This window comes from Brachyhypopomus gauderio, chromosome 6, assembly GCF_052324685.1.
Source record: "Brachyhypopomus gauderio isolate BG-103 chromosome 6, BGAUD_0.2, whole genome shotgun sequence".
In the NCBI taxonomy this organism is placed as follows: Eukaryota; Metazoa; Chordata; class Actinopteri; order Gymnotiformes; family Hypopomidae; genus Brachyhypopomus; species Brachyhypopomus gauderio.
In genome coordinates, this window is record NC_135216.1 from 365083 (window position 1) to 386710 (window position 21628).

The window sequence follows — 21628 nt, forward strand, 5'->3', positions numbered from 1 at the left end:
CATATCTTATTATCATATTGGGTGAAGTGCCTCTGCACTGGTAAACGGGTATGGTGGCATTTGACAGTGTCCCTCTGGGATTCCTCTGGGGGCTGCTCCAGGAGTATCGGCCTGCTGCTACAGGCTGTCCAATCCCTGCACACATGGATCAGGAGCTTGGGTTGCATGGCCAGCACACAAGTCAGACTGGTTTCCAGTTGGAGTCGGACTCTGTCAGGGCTGCACTTTGTTACCTTGGATACCGACACTCCAAGGTGGGCAGAACCTTTTATGGGTAGAATTTATGGGCGTAGCCAAGTGGTGGAGGGGGTTCGGTTTGGTGACCTCCGAATTCCATGTCTCCTTTTTGCGGATGATGTGGTCCTGGTGGCATCATCAAGCCAGGACCTTCAGCTCTCGCTGGATCAGATTGCAGCCGAGTTCATGACGTGGATGAGAATCATCACCTCTAAAACTGAGACCATGGTACTCAGTCAGACAAGGGTGCAGTGCCCTCTTCCAGTCAGGAGTGAGTCCTCATATGGAGGAGTTCACGTATCTCATGTTCTTGGTCATTAGTGAGGGAAGGATGCCGCGTTGGATGCAGTGTTGCAGACACTGTACCGGACCGTTGTGCTGAGCCAAAAGGCAAAGCTCTCGATATACTGGTCAATCTATGTCCCGACTCTGACCTATGGTCACGAGCTTTGGGGAGTGACCGAAACAATTAGATCACAAATACAAGCGGCTGAAATGAGTTCCCTCTGCTCGACCTTAGAGAGGAGTGAGGAGTTTGGTCATCTGGGAGAGACTCAGAGTCGAGCCGCTGCTCCTCCAGACGTACTCCTTACATCCAGACGTAAAGTCACAAAACAAGAGACATCCTCAGAACTCCTGCACATCTTTCAGTCTGTAGTTTTGTATTCACTGCTTGATTCAGAGTCAATTAACTGAAAGAACAGGCCGCACTTGTAGACGTGTATTATGAGTAAGAGGCTGGATGCAGACTTCATGAATGTGACTCAGCAATAAAAAGAAACAAAGGTGAAGAGAGGGGAAGTGTGTGTGTGTGTGTGTGTGTGTGTGTGTGTGTGTGTGTGTGTGTGTGTGTGTGTGTGTGTGTGTGTGTGTGGTTGGGGGGATGAATTTCTCATTAATCCATGTGTCATCACAGAATTAGCATGTAATTCTGCCCCCTGCTGGTAAAAACTGGTAATGCATACACACTGGTCACTTTCAGCCTAACAAACCTTTCACAGAGGGTAAAACTGAGTAAACAATTTTAAAAATTACCTTCTTACAAAAAAATCTCATTTTAAAAGCATAACTTGTATGACAGAACCAGTAAAAACTGTTTGGACACGTACCTTTCTACTCGTCATTTTGCGTAGGAAACTAAGTGTTCGCCCCAGAGGACTTGCAGTTGTCTCCTCTCCGTCCTTCTTTTTTTCTTTTATCTGTACCTCATCTTCCCAACCAAGGGCAGACGGTGCCCTGTCTAGACTGAGACAGAGAATGTTGGAGGATTGTGGACATTAAAGAGCAACCAAGTATCATGGAGCAAACATGTACCCTGCGAGTGGGAGCATGGAGCTGGGCAGACCTGGTTTGATTCAGTAGTTGATATAAGAGTTAAACTAACCTGAGAGTTGATCCTCTGCCTCGGAAGTAGGGTGTGCTGTCTGAGAGAAACAGAACAGAAAGTGATATTAAGGAACGAATGAAAAGATGACAGACAGGAACTGATACAAACATGACAAAACCCCCAGACACATGTGCACACACACATACTGGAACATATACTCACACACACACACACACACACACACACACACACACACACACACACACACACACACACACACACACACACACGTATGAATGAGGCTCTCACCAGAGCAGTACGAGCGAGGTTGAGGGGCGGGGGATTTGGGGGGGCGTTTCACCACACACAGGCTGGGGGCAGAGACGCTGCAGCCATACATCTGCCCTGCCAGTTCCTACATATACAGTACATTTACATCTTAATGTTATAACACATACAACATCTGGCAGCGTTAATAACACTAGCCCACAGTACTATATGTTCTCTTTACCTATTAGTCCTACAAGGTATACTGTGGATTCAGGAAGCATCAGACCTTTTACATGATGGACACTTCATGATGTGTATACAAACATAACTACCATTTTACCTAGCAACATACATTTAATAACCCATAATGAAAATTTCAAAACTTGTTTTCAGAGTTATGAAAATAAATGAAAATGAAAGTTTTCAGTATTCAGTATTCAAATCCTTTGCTATGGCATTCAAATGGTTAATTAAAGATGTACCTACAAGGCTGAGACAGTCTTGTGTGAAGCAGGAACCAGCCCCTGTTCCTAGGACCTATGGTGTGGGGTGGTGTGTATGGTGTGGGGTGGTGTGTATTTGTATGGGGTGGTGTGTATGGTGTGGGGTGGTGTGTACGGTGTGGGGTGGTGTGTATGGTGTGGGGTGGTGTGTACGGTGTGGGGTGGTGTGTATGGTGTGGGGTGGTGTGTACGGTGTGGGGTGGTGTGTATTTGTATGGGGTGGTGTTAGAGCTGGGCGATTAATCGATATTATCTATTAATTCGAATTTACAGTTAAGGACGATGTGTTTTTAAGAAAATCGATTTTCTGAGATTTAATTTTCACCACCGACGCTGCACTGTGGGCTCCCGTAGTTCAGTGAGTTTAGCACCTCCCACCCATCCACCCTCAAAACACACACACACAAACATGACGGCGGAACTTGTGTCCAAGAAAAGAGCAACTAGCTCCGTGATCTGGAGTTGGTTCGGTTTTGCGGCGTCAGATGTAGACCAAACAAGTCCTCGCTGTAAGGTGTTTGAAACCGATAGAGGGAGAGAGCGAAGAGTGCTATTCAGTTGCGCTGTCAATAAAGTTTCCCTCCGCGGGATATTTTGGATTAAGCAGTTTCTGCCTCGGTCACCGAACCCGCTTCAATGGATTATACTTTCGCGAGTGACCGTAGCGCGCGGCTCCGGGCACCTCGCGAGTGTGTAAAATGGAGACAAATTAAGTATTATATCGCGATCCATTATTAGTGTTGACTTGTAACTCCTGCGGTAGCCCAACTCAAAAGTAGACCAAAAAACCGCACCCCGCGACCCCATAATTTTTACCCGCGGCTGGATTTTCCAAACAAGCCCAATTTGGCGTGAAAAAGCGAACCTGGCAACTATTGTAGTATAAAGTATAAACTGTGGTAGTATAAAGAAACAGTGGAAGGAACATTTACCTGACGAATTTTAATGTTACATTGTGTTTCAGGTTTGAAAAGTGCTGGAATTTAGGCTAAAGTGAGGGGAGCCCTGTTCTTAATCAGAATGTAGACAGCGTGACTGTCAGTACAACATGCAAGAATTGTTCAATTGTATTTGTTTTCCATTTTATTAAAGGGCACCAAATTATTTATATCTATTTATTTTTTGAGGGTGTGTTTTATTTATTTATTTTAAGTTTGAGGTTGCATTGTGTCAATGCTTAAAGTATGTTGGAGAAAACCTTCTAAAAGTTACTGAATGTTCTCACTTGTTTACAATTTGTTTCTGCTTGCACTTTAACCTCAAAGGGGAAATTTAAGTGAAAAATAAATTAAAACTTTTTTTTACCATTCCTTTATCATCTGTAGTTTTTTAGTAGAGGAAAATAAATCTATTAAAATCGAAAATCGGATTTAAAAAAAATTAATCGAAGATTTTTTTGGAGGGCCATATCGCCCAGCTCTAGGTGGTGTGTATGGTGTGGGGTGGTGTGTACGGTGTGGGGTGGTGTGTACGGTGTGGGGTGGTGTGTATTCATATGGGGTGGTGTGTATGGTGTGGGGTGGTGTGTACGGTGTGGGGTGGTGTGTACGGTGTGGGGTGGTGTGTACGGTGTGGGGTGGTGTGTACGGTGTGAAGTGGTGTGTACGGTGTGGGGTGGTGTGTATGGTGTGTAGGTTGTGGGGTGGTGTGTAGGGTGTGGGGTGGTGTGTACGGTGTGGGGTGGTGTGTATGGTGTTGGGTGGTGTGTATGGTGTTGGGTGGTGTGTATAGTATGGAGTGGTGTGTATGGTATGGAGTGGTGTGTATTTGTATGGGGTGGTGTGTACGGTGTGGGGTGGTGTGTATGGTGTGGGGTGGTGTGTAGGGTGGTGTGTACGGTGTGAGGTGGTGTGTATGGTGTGGGGTGGTGTGTACGGTGTGGGGTGGTGTGTACGGTGTGGGGTGGTGTGTATGGTGTAGGGTGGTGTGTACGGTATGGGGTGGTGTGTACGGTGTGGGGTGGTGTGTACGGTGTGGGGTGGTGTGTATGGTGTGTATGATATGGGGTGGTGTGTATGGTGTGGGGTGGTGTGTATGGTATGGGGTGGTGTGTATGGTGTGGGGTGGTGTGTATGGTGTGTATGGTATGGGGTGGTGTGTATGTTGTGGGCTGGTGTGTACGGTGTGGGGTGGTGTGTATGGTGTGGGGTGGTGTGTACGGTGTGGGGTGGTGTGTGCGGTGTGGGGTGGTGTGTATGGTGTGGCATGGTGTGTACGGTGTGGCATGGTGTGTACGGTGTGTATGGTATGGGGTGGTGTGTATGGTGTAGGGTGGTGTGTATGGTATGGGGTGGTGTGTATGGTGTGGGGTGGTGTGTACGGTGTGGGGTGGTGTGTACGGTGTGGGGTGGTGTGTATTTGTATGGGGTGGTGTGTATGGTGTGGAGTGGTGTGTACGGTGTGGGGTGGTGTGTATGGTGTGCATGGTGTGGGGTGGTGTGTATGGTGTGGGGTGGTGTGTATGGTGTGGGGTGGTGTGTATGGTGTGGGGTGGTGTGTACGGTGTGGGGTGGTGTGTATTTGTATGGGGTGGTGTGTATGGTGTGGGGTGGTGTGTATGGTGTGAGGTGGTGTGTATGGTGTGAGGTGGTGTGTACGGTGTGGGGTGTTGTGTACGGTGTGGGGTGGTGTGTATGGTGTGGGGTGGTGTGTATGGTATATGGGGTGGTGTGTACGGTATATGGGGTGGTGTGTACGGTGTGGGGTGGTGTGTATGGTGTGGGGTGGTGTGTATGGTGTGAGGTGGTGTGTATGGTGTGGGGTGGTGTGTACGGTGTGGGGTGGTGTGTATTTGTATGGGGTGGTGTGTATGGTGTGGGGTGGTGTGTACGGTGTGGGGTGGTGTGTATTTGTATGGGGTGGTGTGTACGGTGTGGGGTGGTGTGTATTTGTATGGGGTGGTGTGTATGGTGTGGGGTGGTGTGTACGGTGTGGGGTGGTGTGTACGGTGTGGGGTGGTGTGTATGGTGTGGGGTGGTGTGTATGGTGTGGGGTGGTGTGTATTTGTATGGGGTGGTGTGTATGGTGTGGGGTGGTGTGTATGGTGTGGGGTGGTGTGTACGATGTGGGGTGGTGTGTACGGTGTGGGGTGGTGTGTATGGTGTGGGGTGGTGTGTATGGTGTGTATGGTATGGGGTGGTGTGTATGTTGTGGGGTGGTGTGTAAGGTGTGGGGTGGTGTGTATGGTGTGGGGTGGTGTGTACGGTGTGGGGTGGTGTGTATTTGTATGGGGTGGTGTGTATGGTGTGGGGTGGTGTGTATGGTGTGGGGTGGTGTGTATTTGTATGGGGTGGTGTGTATGGTGTGGGGTGGTGTGTATGGTGTGAGGTGGTGTGTATGGTGTGAGGTGGTGTGTACGGTGTGGGGTGTTGTGTACGGTGTGGGGTGGTGTGTATGGTGTGGGGTGGTGTGTATGGTATATGGGGTGGTGTGTACGGTATATGGGGTGGTGTGTACGGTGTGGGGTGGTGTGTACGATGTGGGGTGGTGTGTATGGTGTGGGGTAGTGTGTATGGTGTGTGCACGGCTGGCCCACCTCCAGCTCTGTACAGCCCTGCTGCTGGGCCTCAGGCCCGGCCTCTTCCTCCGTCAGGGAGGAGAGGGAGCCCTCACGCGTGCCCCACCTGCGCGTCCCCCGGGCCCTCCTGCAAACCAGTGCCCCACCCAGCACCAGCACCAGCTCCTCCGGGTCCAGGTCTTCCAGACTCACACTGGCACAGAGAAGGAAGAAGAGAGGGAGGGCTGTAGTACTTTAATATGCCCAGCTGGATTTTGCCAGTATTTGTCTTGAAGGCATTCATATGCCCCTCAAACATACAGATGCATATCAATAAATTAGTATATCATCAAAAAGTTAGTTTATTTCACTGATTTCATCTATTTGAAGTGTTCATTTCTGTTAACCCTCTACTGCACGGTGTTGCCATATGGCAACATACCATTTCTTTGCAATTTCCTGGTATTTAAAAAGAAACTTCAATACTGATTGGCTTTTACATAGAACCTGGGGCCTTAGTTTAACCAATTATGTGCTTGGGGGACATCACATGACATTTATTCCTTCCAAAGTCGTGCTTTTTCCCACACTGTTCCCATACTGAGGTCACCTGACGAAGAGCTGCTCAATCTACAATGATTTTGCCATTTTTTCGTCCATTTACAGCATTGCAAAAAATACTGACAGATTCTGTGGGGCGTTATGACTTAATTTTATTAGAAAAATGTTTAAATTATGATAATATTGTCTTTTTATTCAAAAAATTAGGTGCGTTGCCAAATGGCAACATTGTGCAACAATGGAGCAATATAGTCAGTGGAGCTAGACAGACACATAGATAGATAAATGGTGTAGGACTAGACAGATATGCTTATATGCTTACAAATATGTTTATTCTTTTGTGTACCATGTCATAAGATAAATGGCACAAAGTGGTAGGCCACGTAAACTGACGGAGTGGGGTCAGTGGATGCTGAAGACCTGTGAAGAGGTCGCCAACTTTCTGCAGAGTCAATCACTACAGACATCCAAACTTCATGTGGCCTTCAGATTAGCTCAAGAACATTGCACAGAGAGCTTCATGGAATGGGTTTCCATGGACAAGCAGCTGCATCCAAGCCATGCATGTACAAGTGGAGGGAGATTATGGTGTGGGGTTGTTTTTGAGGAGCTGGGCTTGGCCCCTTAGTTCCAGTGAAAGGAACTCTGAATGCTTCAGCATACCAAGACATTTTGGACAATTCCATGCTCCCAACTTTGTGGGAACAGTTTGGAGCTGGCCCCTTCCTCTTCTAACATGACTGTGCACCAGTGCACAATGCAAGGTCCTTGGAGTAACGCAAAGACATGGATGGTAGAGTCTGGTGTGGATGAACTTGACTGGCCTGCCCATTACCCGATAGAACACCTTTGGGATGAATTAGAGCGGAAACTGAGAGCTAGGCCTTCTCATCCAACATCAGTATGTGACCTCACAAATACGCTTATAAAGAATGGTCAATATTCCCTATAAACACACTCCTAAACCTTGTGGACAGCCTTCCCAGAAGAGTTGAAGCTGTTCTAGATGCAAAGGGTGGACCAACGTCATATTGAACCCTATGGATTAGGAATGAGATGTCACTTTTTATTACAAATTTCTCATTGATTAATCAATTGTAACATTTTCCAGTGAACAAAACTAATTATACTCATCTATGAAAGTTCTATGATCTGTATGATCTTGTTTCCATTGTTGCACAATGTTGCCATATGGCAACGTACCAAAACGTACCCCTTAAAAAATAAATATTTCTAAAAAAACTTTAAATATGTAAATCTAAGTTCATTTTAAGTGATAAAAAACACTGTAAAAAATTTTTACATGTTGGTGTAATAATGCGTGCAGTAAGTTAGTTTATTTCACTGATTTCATCTATTTGAAGTGTTCATTTCTGTTAATGTTAATGATTATGGCTTACAGCCAATGAAAACCCAAAACCATTATCTCAGAAAATTATAATATTATTGTCACGGTACGGCGGCCCCCTACTGGTCGCCCCCGTCTACAGCAGCAGCTTGTCCTGTGGGTGTGGTGTTGTGTTCGTTCCTCAGGTGGGCGGAGCCCGCGATCCATCTCACCTGAGGGTCGTTTGTTCGTCTATATATGTCTTGTCTTTGTACCAGTTGACTGCTGGTTATTATATCCTTAATTCGGATCAGTTCACGGGTTTTGGTTTGCGCACTTTACATATTAAACCATCCTATTTCCCTGAGACTTGGCGTGATCGCTTCCATTTATTTTCGCTCACCCTGCCCGTCACAGAATAACCAGCCACCCTTCGGAAGCCGCCGAGTCTCTTTTTCTTTCTCCTTCGTTCGTGGTCAGGTCTCGTGGTAAGTGTTTGTCTACGTGGTGTTTTGTTTGAAGAGCTCCGCCGTGCTTTTATGTTGTGTGTGTGTGTGTGTGAAGCACGGCGAGGACCAGGGCAGTCTGCCCTGAGACAGCTCTTCATGTCCGTTGTTTGTCTGTCTGAAGAGTTTCGCCGTGCGTTTGTTTTGTGTGTTGCACGGCGAGGACCAGGGCGTCTTCCCTGTTATACTCTTCATGTTTTGTGTGGGTGAAGTGTACGTGTGAATGGGCGTGTGGACCAGTGTGCGTGCTCGTGGTGTTATATGTTTAGTGTTTCGTGTGTGACGCGGGTGCCGCTCGTCACTGTCGCCTCGCTCCCCTGTCGTCTTGTGTTTTGTGTGGGGGAGCGACTGCGAACCTGAGCGGCACGTCACAAAATTAAACCGAGTGCGCATGTAAGAGTCCCGTTCGTTCATTGTTTGTACACTGTTTTTTGTTTGTCTAGTCTTTGCGTGTGTGTTGTTCTCGCGTGCCCGTGATATGTTTAATGTAATTCCACACATGCTCCTCCCCCTTGAGTGTGTGTGTGTGTGGGGGTGGACCAGTGATGGTCCCGTGCTACGGGGAGTGGCACGGAGGGCGTCGCTCCTAAGGGAGGCCCTGACCAGGGATTCAAGGGTGTTCTCCGGAGCCGGTAGGGGCCCCTCTCCTGATGCATCAGGTGAGTTGTTTGGTGTCCCCTCCTGCTGAGATGGAGACCCCTCCCCCCGGATGCGGGGTGCCGAGATGGTCAGGGTAAGTGCGCGTCTATGTTTTGTGTTGGTGTGTGTGGGGGTGTGTGTGTGCTTTTTGTGTTTTATGTGCAGGTGCTTCTCCCTGGCGGTGGATCGTGGCAGTCCTGGACCTTGTGGGGGTCTCCAGCTGGCAGGAGCCCCCTTATGTTGTGGGGTGACCGGAGCCCGGTCGGAAAGAGCCCCTCCCTAGAGGGCTGGGGCCCCCGGATGTTTGGGGACGATAGGGCTCTGGTCCGAAGAGCTCCTGCTGAAGATGGAGATCCTCCCTCCTGCTCGGGGTGACCAGGAGGCCCTTGGGGTCTGTTCCCCAGCCCGCGAAAAGGGTGCTCTGGGCCTTGGTCTCTGGCGCTCCTGGGTTTGGTGGAGGAGTCCACCTCGTAAAGTCAGGCTCCGGCTGGGGCTGACTCCCCAGGAGGCTGGGGTGGCCCCTAGCAGAAGGCAGGGGCCAGCTCCGGGAGGAGGTAGGTCCAGGAGGTGACTTAGCCACGCCCCAGGGAGGTAACCTGCACACATACACCCCGGACGGACACGGAGCCGTGGCCCGCCGTCCTCGCACCTGTGGGGCGATGCGGCTTAAGGCCGGTTAGGGCGTGAGGGCCCTGTGACCGACCGGGGCGTGGTTTTGTCTTGTTGACGGCCCAGTCGGTCCAGGGTCCCGCCCAGGTAGGCGAGCTAACCTGTTTGTGTTTTGTGTTTCAGCTCCAGGACTACAGGGGGTGTGTCCCTTGTCCCTGCCTGCCTGCCCCTTTGTTTTGTGTGCTGCTGCTGTAGGCCGCACAGCCGGTGGAGGGGAGTGCGGCTTGGAGGGGGGATCTGTCACGGTACGGCGGCCCCCTACTGGTCGCCCCCGTCTACAGCAGCAGCTTGTCCTGTGGGTGTGGTGTTGTGTTCGTTCCTCAGGTGGGCGGAGCCCGCGATCCGTCTCACCTGAGGGTCGTTTGTTCGTCTATATATGTCTTGTCTTTGTACCAGTTGACTGCTGGTTATTATATCCTTAATTCGGATCAGTTCACGGGTTTTGGTTTGCGCACTTTACATATTAAACCATCCTATTTCCCTGAGACTTGGCGTGATCGCTTCCATTTACTTTCGCTCACCCTGCCCGTCACAATTATATAAAAAATATCAGAAATGTTGGGGCCTACTGAATAGTATGGACAGTAAATGCACTCAAAACTTGGTCGGTGCTGCAGCGTGGCATGGAGGCAATCAGGCTGTGGCACTCTTGAGATTGTGTTTGGTGTCTCTATGGTGTTTAGGTCAGTTCAGTTTGCTGGCTAATTATGCACAGTAATGCTGTGGTTATTAAACCAGGTATTGGTACTTTTGGCACTGTGGACAGGTGCCACGTCCTGATGGAAAATGAAATTTCCATCTCCAAAAAGATTGTCAGCAGAAGGAAGCATGAAGTGCCCTAACATTTCCTGGTAGACAGCTGCGTTGACTTTGGTCTTGATATAACACAGTGGACCTACAGCAACAGATGACATAGTTTTGTGTACCTGCGAGTGTCGTTGGCCGGGTATCCCGGAGCCACTGCACCCGGCTCCCAGCTGTGCCTCCTCCAGGGGTCAGGGCGGAGGAGGAGGCGGGTGGCAGAAGAGCGGAGGGTCACGACCCCTGACCCTGGTGAGATGGGTGGGGAAGAGACAGGAGAGCAGGAAGGAGGACCAAAACAGCCGCCTGGTGAGTTAGGGCAGGGAGGAGACGCACTTGACATCTAGAAATGGAGAGAGAGAGAGGGAGAGAGAGAGAGAGAGAGAGAGAGAGAGAGAGAGAGAGAGAGAGAGAGAGAGAGAGAGACAGAGAGAGAATGAGAGATATAGTTTGCAAAACTAAATATGTTGCCAGTAACATATTTAGGCTATTACATAACATATGTAGGCTATTACAGTGTCTCATTAGTGAGTTATGAGTTGTTAACTTAAAACATAAAAAAAGAAGTTAGGGGTGTTACAAGTTAAATATTAAATTGTCTAATTGAGATACTCCTATGTCAAGACTGGAAGACAGTCTCATCATACCATGTCTCTTAGATCAGATGACTCGTCAGGGCCCATAGTCAGATAGTGTCTTCACAGATCCCACTATACTTCCCACACTGCATGACCTTGCCACACTGCCTGGCACCCTAAGGGTTAAAAACAGATCAAGTAAATGCAGCTTGAACTTCCTGCTGTAATATTATTCAAAGACAATCAACAATCGAATGTACAGTTCACATTAATGGCAATGACAAGCAAAAAAGTTTCATGGACCTCTAGAGGCAAGCGAGGGAACTGCAGACACTGACACAAAAAGTAGCTGGCAGAAACGAATGTTTTAATGATGTTTAGAGAATTTTATTCTTCATTATAACGAGTGTGTATACAACATTTTTTGTGTCATAGTGTATGACATTTTTTGTGTCATATGACAATATTTTACAGTGACATCTAAAAATTGTAACACTTAAACCCACTCATATTTCTTATTTTGCTATTCTATTGAATGTATGGTATTGTTTTGTTTTTTTGGAATACCTTCTGTATTTTTACTTTCCATTTTACCTTCAGTAAGTACATAATGAGTATTGGATATGATTTATACTCTTGACAATTTCACAGTGCAAGGCATTTCCACATATTCTTACAAGAATATTGAAACTACTATTTGAGGAACAGTAGGCTACTTAGTAATAAGCATTTGTGTATTGCATGGTATGCAAAGTCTCAAAGACTCTTTTAATTGCACAGTCAGCAAACAGACCAGTGATAAAGCTGTTATTAGCTCCATACCACACCTTTGTAACACACACACACACACACACTGGGAGAGGTAACAATGGAGGAAGATGTGTAGATATAGATAGAGAGGAGTGTTTCAAATTATTCTTTCATGTAACCATTTCATTAAAAACTCACAATAAGTAAAATATCAGAATCAGGTTTATTTCACTAAGTTTGTTTGCACACAAAATTATGATATGATGATATATATTTCTATAATAATTATTATTATTCCTTATCAGACATTCCTCATCAGAACACACATTAGCTGTAGACACTCTTGCATCTGAAGATATCTACAAGGTAAGTCACTACAACCATAGAATAATTTGCTTGAATAAAATGCTGTCATGACAACAGCATTGTCATAATATTATTGTGACCATTGACCTTTTGCAGCACCAGCTTCAATAAAGTAATCACGTTTATCTCACCAGGAAGGCAGCCAGAATGTGTCTCCTCCCAGCACACCACATTCTTCCTGTTCCAGACTAGATGCCTTTATCTCTCTCTCTCCATTTCACCTTTTCTCTTTCACTCTATTTCTTTCTCAGCCTCTGTATCCAGTACTTCTCCTCCCGGCTCCCTGAAACATTCTTCCCTTTCTATACCTTTTCTCTATACTATACTTTTCTCACTCCATCTCCATCTCAGTTCACCCCACAGACCTCAGCTGAGTTCCAAATTAGGCAGCTGAGGTTTCCAACATTCCAGTGTTTCATTTACACTCCCCAATAAGAGGATTATGTAACATATCCTGTGCCTGCATGATACGATGTACAACAGGGCTTTGCCAAATTTTTAAAATCTTTTATTTATAGACATTTTAGAGTGTCTGTACAAAAACAGAACAACTTGCGGCAAAACAGATAAAGTTTACGTAAGGCTTCTGTGAATGTCTTCCCTTTGTGCCAGTGTTAACATCTTCATCCTCCCTCTCTCCTCCCCCCTCTCCCTTCTCAATGTCCACCACTCCTTCATGCACAATCCATCCATCATAATTCTAATGCAATGCACACACTGTCCCTCTCCCAAAGAACAAACACTGCTCACAAAGGGAGAGTTCACCGCTGCACAGGGTCACTGAGGACTGTAGGGCTTCAGCACAACACACACACAAACACACACACAGGATCTCACACACACAGGGTCACTGAGGACTGTAGGGCTTCAGCACAACACACACACAAACACACACACAGGATCTCACACACACAGGGTCACTGAGGACTGTAGGGCTTCAGCACAACACACACACAAACACACACACAGGATCTCACACACACAGGGTCACTGAGGACTGTAGGGCTTCAGCACAACACACACACAGACACACACACAGGATCTCACACACACAGGGTCACTGAGGACTGTAGGGCTTCAGCACAACACACACACAAACACACACACAGGATCTCACACACACAGGGTCACTGAGGACTGTAGGGCTTCAGCACAACACACACACAAACACACACACAGGATCTCACACACACAGGGTCACTGAGGACTGTAGGGCTTCAGCACAACACACACACAAACACACACACAGGATCTCACACACACAAGGTCACTGAGGACTGTAGGGCTTCAGCACAACACACACACAAACACACACACAGGATCTCACACACACAGGGTCACTGAGGACTGTAGGGCTTTAGCACAACACACACACAAACACACACACAGGATCTCACACACACAGGGTCACTGAGGACTGTAGGGCTTCAGCACAACACACACACAAACACACACACAGGATCTCACACACACAGGGTCACACAAACACACAGGGTTACACCTACAGAGGATCACACACACACACACACACGTGTATTTCGGGTTGGCAGAGACTGCAGGTGTATCATAAGGACACTGTGCTCGATTCATGACTCAACATACACTGGTTTCCATAGCAACCAAATTAGCATCAAAATCAGAGACCTCTGAACGTCTTTTCAATGAAGGTTTTAAGAAAAACCACAGTTGCAAAAGACAAGAATCATCTCCAGGACTCTGATTGTCTGACAATGTTCACACTGAAAGTATCAATTCAAAACATCTTTACAAACATTTAGCATAAAGTCAAAAGGTTGTTATCTGATACTCACCTGTGGTGAAACTGTGGACAATAATGTACAGGTGGTTCACATATGTGTACAAGGTACAATATAGGTAAAGTTCCTGAAGACAATAGTGTTAAAGTCAAAGGTAAAATGAAAAAAGGTAAAATGAAAATAAAGAAATAAACACTATTTTTATTTTCACAAAATAGTAAAGGTCCTTTATTACACCTGTGTTCACAACCTTTGGGACTTGCTTCAAAGGAGAATCAGTGGCTGATCGTCAATCTAAGGGGAAGACTGCTTACCTCCCTGTTCCTGAGATGCCTGGTTGGCTTTGATCTCCTCACACACATCCAGTCCCCTGGCCTCCTCCTGGGCCGTCACTCACTCTGTGACCATAAACATGCCTTCCCCCTCCCTCTTTCTATTCTGCCTCTGCTTATCTCTCTCTTCTTCTCTTTCTTATTCACTCAGGAGGTGGGCATGTGTGCTTGTGGGAGTGGTCAGCCCAAGAGGAGGGCGTCACACTCAGACTGAACTCGGGATGATTCCTTTCAGCCAGTGGGTACAGATGCATGCTGTTTTTTTTAATACATGCTCTGTGGTTGTTCTTTTCCAGTGCAAAAGATGTAAACTCTCAGAGACAGCAGAATTATGCAAAGGAAAAGCTAAGTCAAGCTTCCTCAAAATATTTTCCTGTACTAAACACATCATAACATAATTCTTAAGATACTTCGTTCCCAGACTATCAGTGCCTCTTTCATTTTTTTTTTGGAACAGTATTTAGATATATATATCAACATATGGGATATATGATATATAAGAAACTGGATTGTCTGTATTAAAAATCAATCAGTAGTTTAAAAATCTCGAGAGAACAAAATTGTTTAATAAAGAATAATAATTTCCATGCCTGTAACCTCAGCTGCCCTGATGTAAAGCTTCCATCCCCCAGCCAACATCTCCCAAGTGTCTGCGTCTTTCAGGACATCCCACACACCTTCCCTGCCATTTATGGCTCTCTTTAGCACAGATATGCAGTAAAATGTATAGACCCATACCACTCATCAGCCATACTTACACTCAAGAGCACCACACACCAACAAAAGGCTCAATAGGTTTTCAACACTTTAGTAACACCTTTGGTTCTCATGGGTTCAACAATACTTCAAATTTTTCTGTTCCCATTTCCTCTGATTTCTCTCTCTCTCTCTCTCTCTCTCTCTCTCTCTCTCTCTCTCTCTCTCTCCTCTCTCTCTCTCTCTCTCTCTCTCTCTCTCTCTCTCTCTCTCTCTCTCTCTCTCTCTCTCTCTCTCTCTCTCTCTCTCTCTCTCTCTCTCTCTGGTCATGTTTGAGAACAGCACTGCTCAGACACACTGTCCCCCTGTAATGTCAGGGAGCAGAAGGTTTAAGTAGTAGTAGTAGTAGTTCAGGTACAAACACAATACATCCTCTCACACACAAAATTAATCGTAAGTAAAAAAAATTCGCCATGCCACCAAACACCGAACACAAGGGTAATGTTTTGTCTTTTTCACACACTGACACCCAAACGTGCGCATATAGCCTACTTTCTTACTAAATTAGAGCACACGGGGACCTGCGCTTGCCCCTGTCGTTATCTGATACTCACCTGTGGTGAAACTGTGGACAATAATGTACAGGTGGTTCACATATGTGTACAAGGTACAATATAGGTAAAGTTCCTGAAGACATAGTGTTAGTCTTTTTAATTATCTTTAATTGTGTGTTTAACTTTTCACGTCCTGGTCAAGAAACATATATTTTCGCGAAATTAAAACTCGGGTTTTTAATTATTCGAAATTTCAACCTTTTCAAAGTATATATATGTAGGCTAATTACTTTTATTTTACAAAAATGATATGGTCTATGCCAAATATGTCAAAATCCTCTAGTTCGAGTGATTTGCGCATCACATATAACACAATAGGGTGTCCTACAATGCTGTTCTGTTTCATTTTGAAGACAAGTGTACCTTTCAGCGTTCATGTAGCAAACAATCTCTCGATGGTTTGACTGCAAGTTCACCCGTCGGATAAAAAGACGCCGCTCTTCCAACTCTTTCTGAGAACGCTTCCTAAATTCCACGCAGTTCAGTAAAATAAATACATCAAAAACAGGTTATTGAGGCTTCGAGAAATTTCAAGAAGAATCTTCAGAAAATGTTACCAAACACCTGAACAGGTAAACTACGTTGTTGTTGTTGTTGTTGTGTTCTTTAAGAGCCTCACGAGCCCCGCGAACTGTTCACGCGCGTCGTGGGTAGTGTAAACGAAATGGCCACGCCCACAAAGTTAGCGTCACATTCTAAGTCAACCTTATACGGTTAAACGTGTTACTCGTAAAAGCTCACGAACTAGTAAAAGGTGGTAAACTACGTGTTAGTTCGACTTTCCCTCATCAGGTCGCCAGTCCACCACATGGCCAACACACACGCACGCACAATCTCACAATTTAGTGACAAATCAACCTTACATGCGCTGGCACAGCGAGAACGTGCAAACTCCACACTACACACAGAGCGGACCAGACCACGAACCGAACCCAGACCACTCAATACTGCAAATATAGCTGCAAGCGACGATGTTAAAAGGTCATTTAGACCTTAAAGCAGGGGAGCAACTACATACTTTCTGAGGCGTACGCAAACATGCTCTTGAAACATCACAGGTAGTCAGGGCATATCACTGATTCCTCCAGCTCAGCTTTTGTCATGTGCTCCATCTTAATGAAGAATTTAAATTTACAATTAAAGATTGGAAAACATCTCAGACAGCTCTTGCAGGATTGTGTCAACAATGACATTGAATCCATGCACTTAAAGTTTGTTTGAATTGTTTGAACTGTTTGAATTCCTTGAGAAGCATCCATTTCACTGGCTATCCTGCATGCAATGTCAAGTGACTTCTGAAAGCCCTCTTCTCTATACTTGAGCAAAAATTCTTTCAGAGACTCAATTAACCTAATGGCTGTGTCCATTGACACTTCTGCTGCTTGTAGTGCCTTGCTTGTAAAGTTTATATCTCTAACAAAAAGTCATGCCAAACTATGAGGCACACAAGGAATTCCATACTAACTAGCTCATGAGTGACTTTGCATCTGAGACAAATTTGCTCAAATTTGCCTCAGGGACACCCCGATATTATCTGCCCAGTAACAGGGTAACTGGGTGGGGTTGTGGAGAATATATTACTGTTTGTGACAATGTGAAAGTAGACAATTGCTGTATCCCTTGGGGTGAGAGTTGTCTCCAGATATATTTTTTTGAATAAAACTGAGCAAAATCAGAATCTCAGGATGATCTCTTCCCTTCAAAACACTTGTCTAGGGTCGGCGAACTCCAAAACATTTTAAATATAGCTGTCACTTGAAGTGTGGATATTTGATTGTTTCTTTGTGTCTCTGTAAAATTATTTCTAGATGCAGAATATCAGATATGTAATATAAAGAACAGCATTGGCAACCCCTGTTCTATAATTTATTAGTTTTATGATTCACAATCTACTTACTTGCAGTGGTGGACAGTAACAAAGCCTAAATGTAATTTGTTAATGTACTTAAGTAAATTTTTTGTGTGTGTTATTTCCTTTTTGTGTAACTTTTACTTTTACTCCACTACATTTGAAAGTGAAATATCTTACTTTTTACTCCAGTACATTATGCGAAATCTGTTGTTACTTCAGGCTTCATCTGTTCAAGTAATGTCAAAACAAACGAAGCGCAAAGCACGCATACCAATCAGTGTTGAGTTCAACTGTGCTGCAAGTACAGTTTAACTGTAATGCAACAGCATACAAGTATGAACCAAAATATTGCTTGTTCGCAAAATGTTACTTCATAGCCACTTGGTCCTACCAAATAGTGACATGCCTTCTGTGTTTTCTGCTTATAATTTTAATAAACAAAAAAACTAACACTATAATCATAGAATTCATAATAAAATATTTGTGTACAAAAAGTCGAGCATGTCCACATAAATTAGTTGATTATGCAAGAGTCATGGTATAGAGCAGGGGTAATCAATTAAATCTTTCCGCGGTCCATTTTTGGCAGATAGCTCAGACCTTAGGTCCGGGTCCGCGGTGGCGAACGAAAGTTGTTGAGCGGGGGGGGGGGGGGGGGGGGGGGGGGGCGGCGAACGAAAGTTGTTGAGCGGGGGCGAACGTAACACTCAAATGGGTGGTGAACGTACGTAACACTCGTCTAAAAATAAATTCTCCGGTTTAAAATATAGTCTCCCGTTAAAAAATTTTTGGCATTTGGGTCCGTATCCAGTTAATCAGGAATGTGATTGGGTCCGGACAGGACGGCGTTCGGGTCCGGATCCGGACCGCGGTCCGCCATTTGGTGATACCTGGTATAGAGATAACAAGATATTAAAGCCTTAATGATAGAGCCTAACTGATGGAATGTTACTTAAGTACATTTGAAGGCCAATACTTTTGTACTTTTACTCAAGTAGAAGTCTAAAGGGAGGACTACTTGTACTGGAGTAACGTTTTACCTTGGGTATCTGTACTTTTACTCAAGTACATGGTTTGTGTACACCACTGCTTACTTGTTATGATCTATTTTATAATACAGCACCTGTCCTTTTAGCTAAAGCTAACCTGAATGTTTACAAGCCTCCTCTTAACAAACTGACATAATAAACTGACCTACCTGCTGTCTCTCAACCACTTTGAGAAGCTTTTCTTCACCCCTACAACATCTTTTTCTCTCTGCTTCTTCCGGTTTCTGTTTTGTGCCCCTGACACTTTTTTTCTGCCTCTCCATCTTTAACACCCTGCAGGTGCACCACGACAGAAAAAAATGACCTGATTAGGGGTACGCCTGCCGTACCCTTCGTCTTATAATTCCAGTCTTTAAATCTAGATTTAAGACTCACCTATTTAACCAAGCCTTCAGTTAAAATTCTCTTTGTAAGGTGTGGGGATCGGGGTCCCCAGACGTTGAAATTTCTGGTAATCTGAGATGTTGATGCTGTCATCCAGCTGTGTCATGGCATCAGACAATGACTTGACTAGAAAGCAATGTCTCAGTGAGCCCTCATGCCTGTGGTCACCTCTGAACCCCTCCATTTAGTTATGCTGCTATAGATTAGCCTGCCGGAGCCACATGCTCATCACTGGCACGTGAGCTATGTACGATTAAATCAATGGTGGTTTAAATTGATGTCCACTACTCAGTCTGTATTGTCTATCTTTTTGCATGCTTCTACCCAAGACGATTCCATGCAAGCACCTACAAGCACCTGGGAGATGAAGGTGGATGTACTGATGCCGGGGTTGGAGGTGCAATTGCCACAAGAGGTCATGCTGATGCTAGCTCCTACCTGAGGCTCACCCTCTGCACCGAAGGGACTGTGACTACTTGGCCGGGGAACAAGAACCTTAACTATAACTGTAAAACTACCCTGCGCACCACAGACTTGTGCTAATGGGCCGCCCAATGGAGGATGGGTTCTCTTTTGAGTCTTGGTCCTCCCAAGGTTTTTTCCTAATCCCCACCATCATGGGGAGTTTTTCCTTGCCACTGTCACCTTTGGCTTGCTCATTAGGGATCTGGACCCATACGATTGTAAAGCTGCTTTGTGACATGTGTTGTGAAAAGAGCTACATAAATAAATTTGACTTTGACTTTAATCATCTAGGACTATGGCACAGATCGTGTGCATGCGCGAGACGAGAAAAACTGTACTTTGAAACCAGGGGTGGACTGGGGAGAAAAAGTCGCCCGGGAGTTCCTGACAGACTGGCCCACTAATATATATATTACATTTTTGGCAGATTTTGGCTTTTAAAAGCTGTGGTCTTAAACTTTTGATCAGCTGAAAAACACATGTTTGAGTGTAAATGCAGTCTACAAGAAATTGGCTCCTCAAAATCTTTTGTCTCTTGGTCCCATTTCTTCTTTTAGCATTGAATGAAGCTCTACTTACAACCTTCTTAAGATCCAGTGGTGCACAATGCAAATTCTTCCAATTTTGTATATATATCTGTACAGTATGTATGTGTGTGTGTGTATATATACTGTATATGAATCTATACATGGCATGTAGTGTATATGACAGCTTTTACTGTCATATGGACAATATTACTTAATATGATAATAATATGATTACAAAGCCACATAGCATAGCAAAATAACTAACAAACCTAACAACTTGACCCTGACAAAATAAAGGGCAAAAACAACTGGAAAGCTACTGAAACCCACATTGTTCACTCAGTGAGTAAAACCTCTGCAGCTTTTCTTTTTTTCTCTCTCAGCTTTTCAGCTTTTCCACCTTTACGTTTCATGGGTTATTTAGACCCTGGCTTAGACTGCTTCATCTTTACGGCAATGCAGACTTATTTTTTCACGTTTCAGTAGTATCAACCGTGTCGTGGAGGGATCACATGATGAGTTAGAACCTCAGCAGTGTCAGTGTGCAACTGGCGTCTCTCTCTTGACTTGTCACTCGTGGGATACAAACAGGGAGATATAATTAATGTGGCATTAGTATGGACAAGGCTTTTCCAGTTCGTGACTACTTGTATTAATAAGTGACACAGCTGTTGTATGTTTTCGTGGTCCGGCCTGGTTTTTCTGGGACAAGTTGTTTTTTTTTTTTTTCTGATCTCCGCTGCATATCGTCAGCCCGCATCAGCTGTCCCAGTCCACGGCCGCGGTCCAACTCGTTCATGTGTTTACAGGCTCAGTCCACGGCCGCGGTCCAACTCGTTCATGTGTTTACAGGCTCAGTCCACGGCTGCACGCTGAGCAGGTTTGCCTGACTGGAGCAGGGGAGGTAATAACACCGTTAAACAGCAGCGTGACTACGAGCCGGGGCCGCAGTGCGCGGCAATGGCTCCTCCACGGGCTGAGTTAAACCACCGGCGGCCCACTAACCCATCGGCCCACCAGGGAAATCCCCGGTAGTAATGTATGCCAGTCCGCCCCTGTTTAAAACGTACTATGAAAGGAGTAAAACACTTGCCTGGGCGCGTTCCCTATGGGGCGCATTCTCAAGCGCCTGTGTTTGGGAGGAAGTGACAGGAGGGTAGAGGGGAAGGAGTGGATGGGCACCTGATTAGTGCTGTGCTTCTGTTTTTTTATATGTATTATCATACATGAACAAACAGCTCTCACAGAAAATGCGGCCTAAAAATAACTTTCAGGCATCAAATTTTCCGGCTGCATAGTGCAGCGCCCTCTCTAGTGCAGCGCCCCCTCTGGTGCAGCGCCCCCATGCGTCACATATGCTGCATAACCCCCTTTTTGCGCCACTGCCTAAAAGCGAAATGAAGTGAAATAGATAAATGAATGAATGTGCAAATATGATTGAACTGAGACACTAAAGGCCCAAAGGATCAAAAGAGATTGTATGGCAAAATTATTCAGATCATAGAACTAAATCACATGCTGAGATTAGCTTTGTGTGTGTGTGTGTGTGTGTGTGTGTGTGTGTGTGTGTGTGTTTCATGTAAGCTAAATGCTAAATGCCGTAAATGTAAATGTAAGCAAAACTTTTCAGTCAGTTCCAGTATTTGGCCAACAGATGAAGCCCAAGTACTACCACACTGATATTACATTGATGAAATAATAATTAGACATTTTAGTGAATTAAAATGTTCATTTCTGGTCAGGCAGTGTACTTTTTGTTATGATATGTAATTACAAATTACAGGATTGAAGCACATGTTTTTATGATTTTAGTGGTTTTTAGCTACTGCAGTGCCCCCAACAAGCCAATTTGAACCAAACTTGGCATACCTTACAAGAACATCAATCTATAAAAGTCTTTCAAATGTTTCATGAGTTATAGC

General features: G+C 45.2%; 1 protein-coding gene across 2 annotated transcripts in view; it reads right to left on the reverse strand.

The window, feature by feature from the left end:
- The window catches only part of arhgef2a (Rho guanine nucleotide exchange factor (GEF) 2a), a 58377-nt gene extending 42309 nt beyond the window's left edge, over positions 1–16068 (reverse strand). The window contains exons 1-7 of one of the 2 annotated variants that reach the window (XM_077007975.1): positions 15793–16068; positions 10984–11090; positions 10462–10679; positions 5873–6047; positions 1874–1979; positions 1622–1661; positions 1347–1482 (exon numbers count right to left, since the gene is read on the reverse strand). In XM_077007975.1, the coding sequence (XP_076864090.1) occupies positions 1347–1482; positions 1622–1661; positions 1874–1979; positions 5873–6047; positions 10462–10679; positions 10984–11019 (711 nt within the window). In that variant the 5' untranslated portion in view covers positions 11020–11090; positions 15793–16068. Of the gene's footprint in view, positions 1–1346; positions 1483–1621; positions 1662–1873; positions 1980–5872; positions 6048–10461; positions 10680–10983; positions 11091–14101; positions 14121–15792 lie in introns of those variants that run through there. The other variant, XM_077007976.1, reaches the window with a different exon arrangement.
- Positions 16069–21628: the final 5560 nt, after the last annotated feature.